At 31.7% G+C, this 18,127-nt stretch overlaps 1 protein-coding gene across 2 annotated transcripts in view; it reads left to right on the top strand.

Moving 5' to 3' along the window:
* Positions 1-18,127, top strand: part of Klp64D (kinesin-like protein 64D) — a 52,715-nt gene that overhangs the window by 2,768 nt on the left and 31,820 nt on the right. For both annotated transcript variants that reach the window (XR_004758813.2, XM_035363758.2), the window contains exons 3-6: positions 3,764-3,932; positions 9,964-10,108; positions 14,888-14,972; positions 16,904-17,009. Coding sequence is in view for 1 of the 2 variants with exons in the window: in XM_035363758.2 (XP_035219649.1) it covers positions 3,764-3,932; positions 9,964-10,108; positions 14,888-14,972; positions 16,904-17,009 (505 nt within the window). In the remaining variant the exon portion in view is untranslated. The remainder of the gene's footprint in view (positions 1-3,763; positions 3,933-9,963; positions 10,109-14,887; positions 14,973-16,903; positions 17,010-18,127) is intronic.

Below are 18,127 nucleotides of genomic sequence, written 5' to 3'. Positions count from 1 at the left end.
TTATCTACAATTAAACCTACACTCATACACCATTCAAGCAACTCTTTTGGATGATCACATAAATGCAATAAAAATTTGGAATTTACTTTAGAGAGGGCCATGGGATCTAAATATTAAGCAATACTGTTTCACACAAGATACAAGATGGAATGAAGCTGAACGTACAAAATAGTATGAAGTACTGCAGATATTTTTTGCAAATTTCTTTCCTTTTTGGATTAAAGAACTCTGATTCGTCCATAAATATCACATGACATGTCTCAGGATTTCTCATTTGTGACAAAATAATCTGTGATTGGAACTCTGTACTTCTCAGATTATTGCTAAAGTCCTAGCTATTGATTATTGCTAAAGACCTTTATCGCCTCACCAAAATGTCGCCAAACTACCTGTTACCATATTCCAAAGATTAGCTATGTGTTATTTAGTTATCTCAATATTTTTCTTTGCAATGCCCATAAATAAAATATGTACTTAGTTTGAACCAATTTGTCAATTTTTATTTTTTTTTTTCACAAATGATTTTAAGTAAGAAATTAAACTTTTATTTATGATCACAGCTGTGTATGAAAACTTTTTTATCCACTGTATGTACAATTAGGATAGGGCTAAGTTCAAAACTTATGTATCAAAGTGGAATTTGTTATTAGAATGAAATAACTGCAGTAACAGGATCAAGGAGTGAAATAATTTGGCTGGCCTTAACATCTATTGCAGGGAATTAATAATAAAAATAAGTTAAAATTTTAAATACAGGTGGGATACCTAGGGGAAGCTGTTGAAATGTGAATGGGCAAAGTTCGGGAATCTGAAACTAGATGGTGACACGGTAGTGGCGCAATGTTAGAAGTAGTTACAAACATTAATCATAGATGGCGACACTTATGCATGCCTTTAGAACTGCATAGAAATGGATAAAATTAAACAAATTTCCTGGGGAAAATTAAGAGATTAAGGGGGAAATAAATTAAAAATTCAACATTCAAAATAAATTAACTTTAGTGCCAAAGCACTGCTCCAGGCCTTTTTCTATTTTCGTCAACTGTGTAGTCATAATTCAGACTTGGGATTGAGCTATTATTTACCTTGTCAATATTCCTAAAAAATGTTTTGGCTATTCTAGCTATACATACATTATTTTTGTTAACATTTAGTCGTTATCAATTGCATTGTTTCTGATGTACCAGGGGTAATTTGCCATTCTTCTAAGCATAATATTCTGGCTTTGCTGAATCTGTTTCATTTTTGAATCACAAACAAAACCCCAGACAGGACAGACGTAAGTTATGATGAGATGCAACATGGATTTGTAAATATGAATTTTATTTTCGAGAGATAGAACGGGGTCTCAGGAAATTAAGGGGTTGAGTAAAGCTTTAGTACCCTGAAACTTATTTAAAATATATGTTATGTATGGGGTTGAAGTGAATCTTTGGTCTAAAATGACACCAAGGTATTTTACTTGCTTGGCCCAAGGAATGCTGACGTCATACATCTTGAGCATGATGTTCAAGTTGATGTTTCTTTTATTCGTGAAGTTATTTTATTTCTTTTATTTTCCATTTGGTCATCCAGGACTCTAATGCATGGATGTGTTCTTGTAGTATGACTGCAGTCATAGACGTGTTTTGATGGAGAATCGCAATGTCATCTGTATAATGCTAATGCAGTGAGGGGGTTGTGAGGAATGTCGTTCGTATAAATTGAAAATGAAGTGGGCAAAAGTAAACTTGTGGTAAACCAGCAAGAGTTACTTTCCGTGTGGAGTGAATATTGTTATAACGAACGATAAATGTTTTGTTGCTGTTGAATTGAATTTTATGGTTTAAGTGCAAAGAACAAGACATTTAATAAATAGAGGTAACATACAAAATGTTAAAAGACACTCCCTGCTTTAGGCATTATTAGAATCTGATTTTTTTTAAATTATTTTTTAAGAAATTTTTAACTGCTTTAACCATATCCAATTGTTATCTTTTCATAATAAACCGTATGGAGAGTCCCGATTCTTAATTTTATTTTTGCACTAAATAAAATATTTCCGTAATGAAGAAACAATCATTTACTAGCATAAATCTGTATAATTCATAATTTGGCACCGTAACTGCTAATTTTCTTGGCATACATCTCAAACTACATTGAAATATCGATTTTACACCTGCTGAATAATTTATATCACTGATGTCAACCTGGCGAATCATTATTTATTATTTTTTGCTATCAACTTATGACTATCAACTCACTGCAGCTTGAGAAAAGACATGTAGTGATGTCTTAACCTCTTTTTTTAAATGTTAGTAATTGAATACCAAAGAGCATGGTAACCATAATTTTGGCATTATGCTTGCTGATGATTACAGACTTCATCTAACTGTGCTGCAAAGTGGGTGGACAAGGAGAAATTTAATAGAAATTTCATTCCATAGGCAAAAAAATACATTTTATAAATGATACTCATTGGCCAAGTATTTATATCTAAATGCTGTTTGTATTGAGAATAACTGGTTCATTATTCAGATAAGCCAAGGATGGGTGCCAGAGCTGGTGTGGCCACACTGGATGACAGAATTTAGAAGAGACAAAATTTTCAAAATTTAGGGAAGAACTGAGCAACAAAATTAAGTGATAGCAAAATCTTTAGAATCTAGGCAAAGCACTGGAAGACAAAATTTGGTGGTGACAAAATTTTAGAGCTTAGTGAGGTGCTTGGGAGCAGGATTTTAGCATCTGTTAGCACCGAGCTGTAAAATTTTTAATGCTGGTCCTGGATAAGTCTTATGTATATGTGAAAATTTATGTATTCAGGACTCAGATAAATATTAAGCATGTGTGGGGAACTGGCATAAGTGTAATAAATATAATTTAGGCTTAGCTTCGTCAGCATGCGATAGAAGCAAAATATTGCTGAGCAACAGTGTCTTAAGGGCCAATCTCATGTGCTTCATCAATAGTGTGTGGCAGAAGCTAGCTAAGCTTTATGATGATACCTGCGAATTTGAAGGTTTTCAAATATCACTAACAAAAAGCAAAATTTTTACATAGAGAAATGGTAATAAAGGAAGATGATATAGCAGAAGCTTTTCATTATTATGACAATGCCCTAATCGTAAGTCAACTAATGGGTGTCAAAATCTGTAGTATAGTTCTAAATTGAGAAAATATTGTTACCGATAATCAAGAACGTGTTGGGAATGAAAAGAATTTTGATTGGCAGTTTAGCAGAAATTCTTGATGTGGCAATTACCGGACTTGAACAATGGAGCATTATACATGAACAAGAAATTTTGCATATCCGTATAATTAAAAGGAAAGTATTAGCATGAAAAAATCAATCAACTTAAATTACTTTACTTACAAGGAAAGAAGTATTTAATAAAGCAAACAAACAAATACCGAGTTTTTTTTTTTTTTGTAAATGATTCCCTTAATGCCATAAATACATCATTATTTTATAAATCACTGTTTCAAGTTTTTAATTATAGAATTTCTATGTGTCATTTTACTAACATACTGTCATTTAAACTCATAATCTAATATACAGAAAAATCCCAAATCCAGAATCATGGAAGTTCCTCTCGAGTTCAGATCTCGGGCTTTTTACTGTACTTTTTTTTTCCTAACCGTATAATAATTTAATGTTACCATGGGAGAGAAAATATTTTAGACTTATTAAATAAATAACTAAATTTTGATGGAAAAAAAAAGTTCATGATAAAATCAAATGCAAGCAAAAACCATAAATAACCTGTTTTTGATTTTGCAGGTAAATTCAATTGAAGGAACTGTGACTCTGTGTAATCCAAGTTCTTCAGAATATGATCCTCCAAAGACATTTACATTTGATACAGTATTTGGAACAGACTCAACCCAGTTGGATGTATATAACTTGGCGGCTCGGCCAATTGTTGATAATGTACTGGAAGGTTATAATGGTAAAGTTTTATTTTATTAATATTAGAAGATTGATTAGTATTATAAATGCTTCTTATATACACTCTTAGACAAAAAAAAAAAAAAAAAAAAAAAACTATGCACCATGATGTACCGAGAAGATATAAAGCAAATTGGATACAAATTGATATGCGTACAGGTTTCAACGGAAAATGCAAAATTTTACATTTTGGCTGCCAATAAATGAATGGTTGTTGCTATAGCACATCTGATCTGTGCAACTGGCAGGATAGTTAAGAAAATAAATTACGATTTCAAATCATAAATTCTTCATGAATTTCATTCTGTGTACTCTGGTAGACAGTAACTATGCCTCGCGTACAGGTGCGTGAACGATGTACACAGATGTCAGAATTTGAGAGAGGTCATGTAGTTCGGATCAAAGAAACCGGTTGGTCTTATCAGTGAATAGTTCGACATTTGAGCAGGAGCGATGTCACTTTTAGACGATATTGGCAGGAATGGGTGAACCATGGCCGCTCACAGCGTCAAGAAGGAAGTGGTAGGTAGGCCTAGAGAAATGACAGAATGTGAAGACTGAGCAATAATCATCAGAGCGCCACTCACAGCCCCAGTTGCATCATTATCATCGATTGTATGTGCAACTAGTGCTTCAGTGACCGCAAGGACCATTCGTAGACGGCTCACAGAAAGGGGGCCGAGGTACAGAAGTCAATGGTAGTCGACGCCCCTGGCACTGACTACCATTGACGTCTGTACAACGTCAAGCTCGTTTGCAGTGATGTCAGGCTCATTCGCACTGGAATGTCACTGACTGGAGTAGAATAGTCTTTAGTGATGAGTCCCGCTTTGAACTGAGCCCCGATGACCAGCGAAGGCAAGTCTGGAGATGCCCAGGACAGTGGTGTGATACCAACCTGACTGTCTTCCGGCAGACAGGCCGACAACTAGAAGTGATGGTCTGGGGTGCCATTTCATTTCATAGTAGGACCCCTTTGGTTGTCATCCATCGCAAGCTTACGGTACAGCGGTACATCGACGAAGTTCTAAGGCCTTTCTGTTGCCCTTCATGTCACGGCCCCCCCAGGCTTACATTTCAGCAAAGTAATGCCCGCCCCCACACTGCATGTTTCTACTGCTTGCTGAACATTACCTTAGCCAGCAAGGTTGCCGTATCTCTCTCCTATTGAGCACGTTTGGAGCATTATGGGCAGGGCCCTCCAACCAGCTTGGGATGTAGACGATCTAACGTGCCAGTTGGATAGAATTTGGCACGATATCCCTCAGGAGGACATTCGCAACCTCTATCAATTGATGCCAAGACGAATAAGTACTTGCATAAGGGCCAGAGGTAGACAAACACTTTACTGACTTTTTTACTTTGTGAAGCTCTATCACTTCAATAAATCATCCAATTTTTCTCAAACTGTAATTATTTGTTTTTCTGTACATGTACATCACTTCTACTGATTTTCATCCCATTCGGATAACTCCTTCTTGGTACATCATTTTTTTTTTTTTTTTTTTTTTTTTTGTCTAAGAGTGTATTTAGCTTAAAAGTAACTAGGTATTATAAAATTTACATTTTGTAAGGAAAAACCAATGATAAATAAAAATTAGTATTCAGAAGTAGCAGAATTTAATTACATTAAGTTTTTGTATAGGAACTTCTGCATTTTTAAAAGAGTACATGGGATCTTAAAATAAATAAATAAATAAATAAATAAAATAAAGATTTAAAAAAAAAAGCAAAAGACAACAAATTCAAAAATATAAAAGCCTGTAAATACAGCAATTTTGAACATAATTAATTTTAGCTTAATGTTTACATTTTTTTAAAAAAATTTTATGGGGAATATATTTTGCCATGCAGAGACTTAAAAATTTTTAAATCTCTGAAATTAATTCTATTCGGTTTGAGCTGTTAGTCATAAAAGAAAGTTTGAGTTCTATAATTATATTCAAACATAATGAACATTATACTTTAGTAGACATTTCCTATAAATGGAAATTTTTTGAATCCTTGAAATAAGACATCAAACTATTTCAAGTAGGCAGGGGAAAATGTTGACTTCAAATTTTGGTGCTTTCTGATTATTTATACCCATATGAAAAGTCACCAACTCATTAGCAATTTTGTGAATTGGTGCAAAAACATTTTGTTTGGTTATATTATGAGGTATTTCTCCCGCCTTCGTAGCATGCCTTTGTGGTGTAGTAGTCTGCATGCTGGGTGCATGTCCAGAGTTGATTCCCGGCAAAGGCGTTGCTAATTTTCCAATTCTTCTGCTTCCCAAAAAATACGTAATGTCTCTACAGTGGCATCCGAACTAAAAGGGTGCTGGATGATGATTCTCCTCCCCCTGGATTTGGCAATTGGGTTCCCTAAAAATCCTAGTCGCCCTTTAAAAGGGGGAGTATATAAAGTATTTCTCCTGCTTTCGTCGTGTAGTGGTTTACGTGCTGGGCGCGTATCCAGAAGTCCGTGGTTCGATTACCGGCAAAAGCATTGCTAATTTTTCAATTCTCCTGCTTCCAAAAAAATGCCTAATGTCTCTACACTATTTATGATCAGTGATTTTGGTTAGTGGTCATCTTTATGTTTTATAGTCAGTGGTTATTGTTTAATATAGTAATGGTTACGTATAAAGTGTGTAAATGTGAATGTACTCAGAAACGTATGTGGTACATATATGCATGAGTTGACTTTTGTTATGTGTAGTGCTTTCTCTCGGGGGGGGGGGGGAGATGCAGTAGAATTTGTCTCCTTAAACTTTTTTTTTTAACTTAATGGCAGAAAATATAAATTTTAAAATGCAGAAATTTCTATTAAATACTTTTGAAAATGAAAAGGTAAGTCAAAATGCAACCACTAGTGTATTTAAAACAGCATACAAAATGACTAAAACAAATTATTTTAGGATTTAGGTGGAAATAGATGTGCAAGAACTGAATGAAAGCAATGTGGACCATATTTAACACTAAATAGTGCATGCATTAATATTGTTAACCGTATTGCAGTGGAAATGAAAGGCATTGTCACTAAAAAGGTATTATTGAGTCAAATAATTTATTTGACTCAATAATACCTTTTTAGTGACTTTTATTATTGAGTCAAATAATAAAAATCACCCTCCTTTTCAATAAGCAGAGCCAGCATTAGACTTTTTGTTACCTGACACAAACTGTGTAACATCAAAACTCTGCCGACCCTAAATTCTGCTGTTCAGTTGCTCTGACTTTGCTGCTATCCCTGCAATAAGTCACTTGTTCTCACTCATTATTTATGAAAGAATTATGTTTTCATACATGTGTGAACCTACCAACCTGTTCTTGGATATACCCAGATGTCTTTACTGAAGGAATATTCAAGCTCAGATGACCTGTTTTAGGGAACTTGTTTTCATGGTGAATTTTTGACAGAAATTCTTTTGACAGTTACAACTGATGGTCTGCAATACTGCTTGACTGAAACAAAGGTGCAATAACACTAATTAAGTAACTTAATTAACTGTTAGTTTCCTAAAGTTTTACTTGTTTAACACTTTGCTAAACACAGAGTGAAACTTTTCATGTCACATTAAAAAAAAAAAAAAAAAAAAAAATTTCTTGTGGGAAGTCTCTGTTTTTTGAAGTTCTGCTACAAGCAAACCAGTTCAGATTGTTCATTGATAAAGTGAAAATATTATTTCACCTTCTCCTAAAAATACAAGGGAATTAAAATACCATGCCAAACAGCTTGGCAGTGAAATTTTAAGAAATAGGAAGTTTTTTAAATGCTAGACGAGTTGCTTCCATTTCTAGTTGTGTTTCTGCTGTTTCGCAAAATTTTGAGGCTTTATTTGCCTATTTCAAAAATGCTAAAGCAGATGGGAAGAAACAAAAATCTAGGAGAAACTTATATGAAGGACTACTGTGAAAATCATTAATATTGGTTTCATTTGCACTGATATGTGATATTCTTTAAGAATTAGCAGAACTTAGCATTGACTTGCAAACACATAATTTATCAGTTAACTTAGTTCATTAAAAAAAACTGATCAAATCAAATTATTTGATAAAAGGAAGGCAAATACTGAACTTCATTATCTAGAAGCTTTCATTATCTAGAAGAGCAGAAAAATATTTGAAATTTAAAGAAATTTCACTAGAAAATGGGACAAGACATTGATAGGAAAACCATATCGATCCTGTGAATGTCTTAAAGCCTGAATGGAGAGCCAACTTTTAGCAAGAGAAGATGCTGAAAGTCTACAATGGACCAGGGTGCTGGATTGTAAAATTTGCTTTGATAATCTTCTTTTAAGTTCTGGTGGAAACAGAAGTACTGAATTTGCATAAAAAACTTCCCAACAGACAAATCCAAAAGGAAGATTCAATTGTATCTTATGTCTTTTTAAATGCAATTAAGAATGTTTCAGTATCAGCAAATGTTGATGTACACGGCTTTTCACAGAGGAATTTAACTTTTTGATAGTTAGAGCAGATTTTCTCTAAATAGTCTCAGCCAGTTGGTGATATTGACTGCTGTACCAATGGGTATAGTGTCTGTGTGACAGGTAGGCACTCAAAATATGTGGCAAATCAAAAGTCTTCTAAAAAAATTAGGGTGGAAAATCCTTGGACTGCCACCTGGCGTGTTTTTAAAAATTGTGGCAGAAGCTTAACAGTTAGCTAGGTTCATCGAAACCTCAGTCACCTGTGGTACTACAGAGGTGCTGGTCTAGTCTATTTTTTATTGGAAATTGCTCCGTTTATCGAATCTATAATATTTGTTAATAAAAGAAAAACTAATTAACCACTTAAGGCTGCTATCACACATCGGTTTGTTTCGGAAGAACAACTGTTTGGAACAATTTTTCTGCTTTGTCACAACAGCCAATCACCACAGCTCGCTTTGGGGTTACACAGGAGAAACTGGTTCTCCATTACAAACAAGCTCACAGCATTCGACGCTGATAGCTGATTGGTTGAAAACGAACAACTTGCAACTTTTTTCGAAAGGAAGGAAAAAGAAAAAGTCACACATTTTCCTTTCAATAGTAAACTAGGCAGAAAAATTGTCCGAAACAGTTGTTCGTGTGAAACAAACGCCGTGTGATATCGGCCTAACAGTTTCTTTTTTCCGTCATATTATGACAAAAAATAAGCATATTTTTGATAAACATTTTTATGAAGAAATTCATTATATAAACCCAAATCAGCAGTCAGAACTATTACAAGTGTTGAATTTATTGATTTATGCTAATTTTTATTTTCATCGTAAAAAGCACATTTTTCCTTAAAGTTGGCGTTTTTCGAACAAGTAAGCAAACTGGAAAGAACACTTTACAAAAATAGATGCCATAATTTAAAATGTTTTATTGTTATTACATATCTGTTCGATTCCAAAGAAGAATTATTAATATCAAGAAAGAAGGATTATTAATATCAAGTTCACAAAAGTTTCGAATTTGCGTTAGATTATCTATACTCTCCGTTTCTTCATCACTAATGAAGTCAGACAACAAACTGTCATTACTTCCAGAATCATTTAGTGAAATTTCAGAGTTATCTTCAGTTATAAGCTGCTCATTATCATTCATTTCTTCTTTTATTTTAGTTCCAAATTTAAAAGAAATAGTATTCGCAGTAGCCGGAACACTGAGCTAGTGAAAAGACATTTTGTGCCTTTACTTGTGTAAAAGAATTCAGTAAAACCTAACCTTGAAACCAGTTGTTTTGCAAATCTAACTTTACTGGATTACTAGCGCCATCTGTTACAAACATTACACACTAAACAAGCAAAAAATTCGGGCAAATCAGTGTATTAGACTAGAAAAAAGCTCAGGAAAATAAAAAAAAATGCCATTTCCAAATATCCAAACGGCGTTCAGGCAAAACTGTGAAGTGGTTAAATATAGAACTTTCATTTACACTGAATTTTTTTAACTGTGTTGTATACTACTTAAAATTAAAACAGTCTAAAATAGTTTATATAAATTTATTTAACATATTTGATTATATTAAAATCTGTGGAGAAATGAGCACCTTTTTAACAATTACTTTTAGGTACTATATTTGCATATGGGCAGACTGGAACAGGAAAAACTTTTACAATGGAAGGCAATCGAGAAATTCCTGAACAGAAAGGAATTATTCCAAACTCATTTGCACACATTTTTGGACATATAGCAAAAGCTGAAGGAGATAAAAGGTTGCATATTTTATTTCTTATATTTGTTACAAATAAAAAATTTTTGTGACAGTTTTTGTGAGAAGAACAAGCTTATTTTTTTTGACATTATAGAGCTTTTTCTTTGATGAAAAATGTTGCAGGAATTCTTTTAAATCTGTTCTGGTTTTACTAGCATATTATTCCTTACTATAAAAACATAAACTTTTTGTTACATGTTGGGTGTACATTTTCAGCTTAAGAAAAATAATTTCCCAGCTGTAAAATGGATTTAATTGGGTATACTCAAACTCAAAAACCCAGTAATGATTTTTATTTTTTAAATTTCAAAATTAATCATATGATAATTTTTGTTATTATTTCATGTGAGTGTACATCAAATCCAGCAGTCTATGATGTATTCATTCCTGTATTTAGAAACACACTAAAATAATTAGACATGAGATGTGTTAACATTACTTTTGGTGGTATTTTCTGTGGCTATGAGATATTATATAATGAATCCATCATTTTAATATAATGGATGCAGAAATACCACTTATGTAAATCAGATTATTCTTTTATAGTTATATAAAAATACAATTTTTCTCCCTTTAATCTGATTGCTCAAGTTATTTCGAGATCAGAAAACCATCATGCAGTGATTTGTATTCCTCTTCCTGATTTGCCCAACTTAACTTTGGGTGAGAAAACCATTTTGCAGTTATTTGCCTGAGTATATTGTGTCATCAAATGCTTAACATACAATTAGTCCAAGCCCAAGAAATAAATGCCTGCAGTTTTTATTGCAAAGCATGTTTTTCTTCCCTTCATCAAAGCGACTGCTAGCAGTAAGCGCTAGAAAAGAAGTTTTCCTTCAGAGAAGAGAAGAAAAGTTTCCCTTCGGAGAGTTGTGTTCAAGAACAAAACTACCCCTTTCTTCTTCACAGAATAATGGCACATGTTTATAGACTAAAAAAGGACTATTTCTGTTTCCTTTCATTTGTACCAGCCCCAGTGGCAAATGCTTTACAAATTACAGTACAAAGTCTTTAATCCGGACTCGTCGAGACTTCGGCGATTCTGGATTAGGATTTTTGTTGGATTATAGATCATCAATTTAAATCTGGTTAGATGTTATGCAGAAATTATATAATTAAAAATATGAAACCATAATTTATGAAATAAAGAGCAATTATGATCTAAAGGGTATCAAAATTAAAAAAAAAAAAAAAAAAAAAAAAAAAAAAAAAAAAAAACCCTTAATATTTATTTGTTTACTTTATTAAACATTTCTTTCAATGTGCACATGTGTAAAGCATACATTACGCTTAGTCGAAATTAGAAAATTGCAACCAGAAAACTATTTGATGTGTATTCATGATACTTATAAGGACGAGGAATTTGATTTAAATCATATCAATGATGGAGTACATCGAGGTGAAATACTACATTTAGTAAGGAATCATAAGTCAAACAAAATAAAAACATCTGTCCTGAAGATGAGGATAGTGCTGACAGATCAACTTCTAGTTCATTGCGCACCACGACTCCCCCCCCCCCCCCCCGCAGAGCAGCGTGAAATTGATAAACGGATTTCGTAATGGCTAGAGAAACAAAGGATATGCCTTTATCCATTTTTTGCAGCAATTCCACTTTTTGTTTGATGGACATCGAAACATGCTTTCGCTTTTTAAATCCTTTGGCAACTCCATAGATTATTCCGGATTATGAACATCCGGATTAAAGACTTTGTACTGTACTTGGGTTTCGATATGGCAGGGTGTGTGGGTTAGTAGCCTTTCTAACTCACAGAAAAGAGGAATGCACTGTCAGGCAGGGAAACTAACTACATTTGAATCTGAAAGGAAAAATTTTCAAACTTGTTTTCTTGTAACATGTTACCGCTGCAGAACGAAATTAATTTTATTACAATTTAAGGGGTTAAATCAAAAAACATATTTCAATTCTAGAAGATTTGATCTTTATTTTTTTTTTATTATTATTATTATCAATGAATCCAGTATCAAAATTATACTTTTTAGGATCATAACTGTAACATACAGTATGTTTTTCCCCCTCATAGGCCCCCACCAGTCTGTCATACTTTTTGAATGGCAGTGAGATCAGTTTTATACAAATCCAATTCATCAATAAGTATTTGAAAAGCTCCACTCCTGTATAAGGACATATCATTTCAACATCCAACTTTCATATGCTTGACTATCATATCCTTTATGTTCCAAATTGTTTCTGAGAGAACAACCAGTTTCATTTTTGCTTTTTTGCTGTGAGATAATGAAAATTTTTATGTGATATATTAGTCAGTTCTAAGCCCAACCATTAACATGAAGGACTAGACATTCTCCATATTTATAAAATACCTGAATACTGGGGATTATGCATTAATAATGATTTTCTCTCCTTTAAGAAAACACCAGAAAGGATTTAAAAATTTCATGTGCAGTTAAGAAAACAGGTAATTTCTGACAGCATCTTAAAAAAAAAATGAAAATAAAGGCAGAAATTAAACAAGTCATGAAAAGATAGGAAATAAACAAAAAAAAAAGCTAAGATGAAAGTAGAAAGTGAAAATAAACTCAAAACCTGCAAAGAAAGACTTCAAAAGCCAAGGTAATCAGAAAAAACAAATGAAAGTAGAATTGTCTGTAAAAAAGGAACAATAAGAGGTTTTAAAAATGCAGGTGAAGAGAGATTAATTAGCAGAATCTAATGTAAAATGGGGAAAAGAGAGTATAAAAATAAGGCAAAATTTAAACTTACAAAACCTCAAAAATACGAAATGAACCAGCAGAAGTGAATATCTGTGAGGATTAATAAACAAGAACTAACAAAAATCACAAAATACTATAGCAAAAGAAAAATGCAAAAGGAAGGAATGAATCATTGAAAACTACAATATTTCTAGAAATAAAGAATTTTAAGTCACAATGAAAATAGTGATAAACTATGAAATTGGAATAGATGAAAATTTTTAAGAGTGCATTCAATTATAGTAAAAATAACTTAAAGAGAAGCAGACCAATATCAAATATAAATAAAAATCAGTCTCAGATTAGCGACGGTTTTATAGAAAAATTCTGTTGATTTCAAGAAAGGTTAGCCATTCTTCTTGAAGCAGCAAAAATGTTCCACACTGTTTTGTAAAACTCTAGCAAACAATAAAAACAACTCATTTCCATACCCATATTTATTAACAAATAACTATAGATGAGGAACCATTTAAATCTAATAAGAATTTCATTTAATGTTAAAAAAATCAAACGTGATGCTATTATGCATAGTCAGTCACTCAATTCACCATCTACTCCCATGTTATTTGAAGAAGAAATACACTAGAAACATGAAGTCACACATACCTTGGCATCAAACTCAATAACAAACTTACTTTTAGAACTCATTTTGCCAATCTCAAAAATAAATTTAATATTTACATAGCTAATTTAAGACCTTCTTGTAAGGAAATGCAAAATTTGATTTAGTGAGAAGGGAAAATAGGTAATTTCTATTTAAGGCCATAGCACTTGGCATCAGGTTTCTTAGCTCTCTTCTCGGCAATAATAATCATCCTTAAAACTATCTGCTTTCACAACAACATTTCATCTAATATTCTTCTTTTTTTTACTGCTGTGGAGTTCAGAACCTAAGAGTTACCAAGAGATGGACAAGTGGCTCTCATGTTTCTTTAGCAAAGAGCTATTAACAAGGATTTTGTTTTATTAACTACTTAGTGGAATTGGAATCTGATTAAAAACTGAAATGGTTGTGTAACCTTTGTCCATGCTAGGAAGCAAAAAATGTCCACATACAAATACGGTTTTCTGGATCATAACTTCCTTATGTTATTACCATTTTATTCATTTATTTATTCATGATAAGAGGAAGTTTTTCTTCCAGTGAATTATAGTGCAATGGTTGACTGGAATAATTAATTACATGAAAGAGGCACATGCCAATTCCTCATTATCTCAGCCTAACATTAAAATTGCTGAAAACGAGAAAACTGGTGGAATCTTATTCACAAAAAGAAAAATTAATGTGGGTCATGATGAATTTTTGGAGGATCTTGGCTTAAAATTAGAGAATGTTTCCTTTGCTGTTTTCAACCATTTTGTTTCATCTAATATCAAACCAAAAGAATGAAGAAAGAAATAAGCCAATGTAGTGCCAAAAATGTATGGTATGACTTTAATGTAAAAATATTAAAATAAAGATAATGAGTTGATTTTTTTTTTTTTTTTTTTTTTTTTTTTTTTTTTTTTTTTGTATCCTGGTCCTTGAAACCCCTTAAATTAAGGTCCTGTAAAACCTTGGGATAAAAAAGAAATTTTGCTTGGTTGTTTATTTCTAAAGTCATGTGTTCTTGTAATCATTAGTTCTGAATTTGTTACTTTTTTATTTGCATCCACACGAAAGCTGCCATCTCATTGTTAACTTGATGTCAGTTTATAATTTTTTTCATGAATGATGATAAAAAAATTAATTTTCTAAGCAGCAAGAAATTTTATGATAAGAAACAAAAAATCTATATGGCCAATATTTACATTTTTATATCAATTGAATACTCTTTAGTGAAATTATAGTTAAATATAAAGCACATAAATCCACATGGACTCAAACATATGTGCATGTGTGTGTGTTGCCTATTGCTGCAGGTGTACTTAAAAATACAATGATACTTTTTTAAAAAAAAGTTTTACCACATGTTGAAACTGTGGATGTAGTTATTACATTTTTTATTCTTATTTCTGTTTTAGCTGTTTAGTTCAATTAAAAATATTTAAAATTACGTTTTTATAGGTTTCTTGTCCGTGCTACATATTTAGAGATATATAATGAAGAAGTTAGAGATCTTCTTGGAAAAGATCAAAGTATACGCTTAGAGGTATTTCAAATACATAATTTATATTTTAGGATTTATTAATTTAGCTGAATAATTTTATTATGGGCATCTATAAGTTCTCATATTTGCTAACCAATATTCTTTACATATGTAACAATTCTGTCCAGAATTTAATGCATTTCTATTTCAATATGTTCTAACAGTAGTTTTTAAAAGCACAGTAGTACCTTCCAATAAGGGACACCCACTGGACCAAACATTTTTGTCCCTTAAATAGAGGTGTCCCTTCTTCAGAGAGTACATACCTCCCCCCCCAAAAAAAAAGTAATTTAATTAAAAATTCAGGTTGTATCAAGTTTTAAATAAATTATATATAAGAGACCAAGTGACAGGTATTTATTTGAATTTGAAGTTAATAAAAAAGGAAAATTCTTAATTAAAAAAGTTAAATTGCTGCAAAAATATATGTAATGAACAGTAGAGTATTGTGCTTACAGAAATTGATAGAAAGTGACTCATTACATGAGTTTGTTTGAATGTCTGTGCTTTACAAGCATTTGTTTCTGTATGGATATTAAAGTCACTGATGATCTCAAGTCCTTCACTGTTACCAACAGTTACCATGAATTTTTTTTAATTGGGAGATTATTTTAAGGCATCTGTATAGTTTTTGAGTGACGCTTTAAGTCTGGCTGTTCTTCATCTTCCTAATTTCTTTCCAAGTTACTTTTGTTAAAGTTCACATTATCAACTGCAGTTGATTTTATGTTGTTATTCATGTCTTCAGTCCAGGCATTTTCATTGGTTTCTAAATCCTCTTGCATTTGAGCACAGCCACTGATTTTGACAGGTTCAAACAATTAATTTTCTTGAGTAGTATTTTCACCGAGAGCACTTGAAACTTGAATTTCAAAGCCCTGCATTCTTAAAACAGTACTGAATGCAACTTTATGATACAGATTTAGTAGCCTTTGTTATCCACAGAATGGCATTCAATACATTTACATGTTTTGCAAGCTTATAAAGTCTATGTCTCTTAAGAAGCATACACTATAGACTTTAAAAAGGACTATTAAAGCTATATTATTATTATTTTTATCATTGTTATTGCTTCTAACTGTACCTATATATTTTTCAAACTCTTGTCTCAAGTAAATTGTATAATAATTTTAAATATATATTTCACAATTTGTTGCTTACATTTAAATATTATTTTTATTGCTCATCTTTTATAGTAGTATTGCTTAGCAATAACTGGGAAGAATGGAGAATAATTATTGTCATTAATGAAAATTTATAGATATTTTCTAGCTTTCTTTGTAGAGTTTTCCAGATATTTTTCTTAGGGTTGATGAAGAGGAGCAATATACTCTATAGTATTTTTTATCGCGTAATGAAAGAATATTCATACCAGATTTGATACAACTGGGTTGAATAGCATAGAATTACTTAACATATGTGCATATATATTTTGACTTTCATATGCATAAAAATGTAATTATCATAACATTAAAACAATTCTGAGAGAAATAACAAAGTTAATATCAGTTAACAAAAATAGATTATCTTTAGCATTTGAGGAAAGTAATAACTGGAAAATAGTTTTTTATTTCACTGTAACTTTCTTGTCCATTGTCGTGCATGAAATGTTTGTTATTGTCTATATATTTATGATTACTTATATTTATCTTATTCATTTTTAAACAGCATTCAGTTAATTGTAACCAAAAATGAGGTATAAATTTCACTCAGGAAACTTTTCATTCTGATTTCATTGAGAGAAGTGAGGAAAAAAGAAATAAAATACAGAAATATTTTATCCCTCCTCTGAACATTTTCTCACACTGTCAGAATTTTTTTTTTAAATATATTTGATACTTTACGATGATTTGCTGTATTTGCTTATATTTTAAAACATCAGACTATTATAAAAATATTGAGGCATATTATATTTTAATATTATTTTTCATTAGGTGAAAGAGCGCCCAGACATTGGAGTTTATGTTAAAAATCTGACAGGTGTGGTTGTAAAAAATGCTGATGACTTGGATCGTATCATGACACTTGGAAGCAAAAATAGTAAGTATTTAATGTGAATAACATGAAGATATGTATAAAAGTGTAAAATAACATATTTATTAAGCATATTCATTGAACACTGTTCAAAATGACTATTTTGAGATTGTCTGAAAGATTATTCATTATATGAAGTGGAAGGTGACAATTAAAATTTAACGCAAAACACTGCAGTTAAATTTTGATAAATCAATGTTATATAATCAATTTTAGCAAATCTGCTTTTTTTAACAGGTTTAAATCTAAATATTAGTTTTTCATTATTGAAGAGAGGAGTTTAAAGTATATGAAAGGACATATGATAATTCAAAAGAAATAGCAATTAATGCTACTTTATAATATTTATCTTCTTTTGGCTCAAAATTTTTCTGTAATAATTTTTCATGAATATGTTTTAAGTTAAAAATGGGTACTTTCTGATTGTCTTCACACCCACTGAATAACCACAGCAAAGTATTCATGAGGCAAAGCACCATGTCGCAAGAAAATATTTAACTCCAGGTATGCACGCAGCACATGTCTGTTTTGGTCGATGCACAATGCAGAAGTTATATGGAGCTGAGTTTGTGCAATTCTACGGTTTTTTTTTTTTTTTTTTTTTGAATGTGAAAGGAGATCACTGTTTAACATTGGGAGAACAATAGTGCAAAAAGAAGGATTTCTTGGAAAAGATAAGAATTTTATTACCAATATTTCTTTATATTATTTACCAATATTAAATATATTTATTATATGATATGGAATTCTTAATGGACAGCTATTTTGAAAGTGGCTGTTGCCTCTCGCTTATTAGCTTGGTAAAAAATAAGGTGTCAACGAGTTCGCAAATGCTTTCCAAAGTCGGCAACGAGTTTGCAATGTTTCATTGGAGGTGCGGATAATCAGAAAAGGTTATACATACAATTATACAATACAATAGAATTATATATCACATTATACATATGGAAAATTCTGAGTAGTAAGTCTTTTGGTTAAGAAGTTACTTTGCATTTAACATATTATTGACAGATATTTTACAGAGGTTACAGATTGACAGTAAAATAAGTATTTTTTTCATTTGCATGAACAAATTGAAATACTAAAAAAATGTTACATTGCACTAGTTCGTTTTAAATAGTTCA

Source organism: Stegodyphus dumicola, chromosome 9 (genome assembly GCF_044657685.1).
Source record: "Stegodyphus dumicola isolate Sdum_Otavi_A_Nest chromosome 9, ASM4465768v1".
NCBI classification, from domain to species: Eukaryota; Metazoa; Arthropoda; class Arachnida; order Araneae; family Eresidae; genus Stegodyphus; species Stegodyphus dumicola.
Note: the sequence above shows the minus strand (reverse complement) of the source record. Positions and strands in the feature narration are given on the sequence as shown.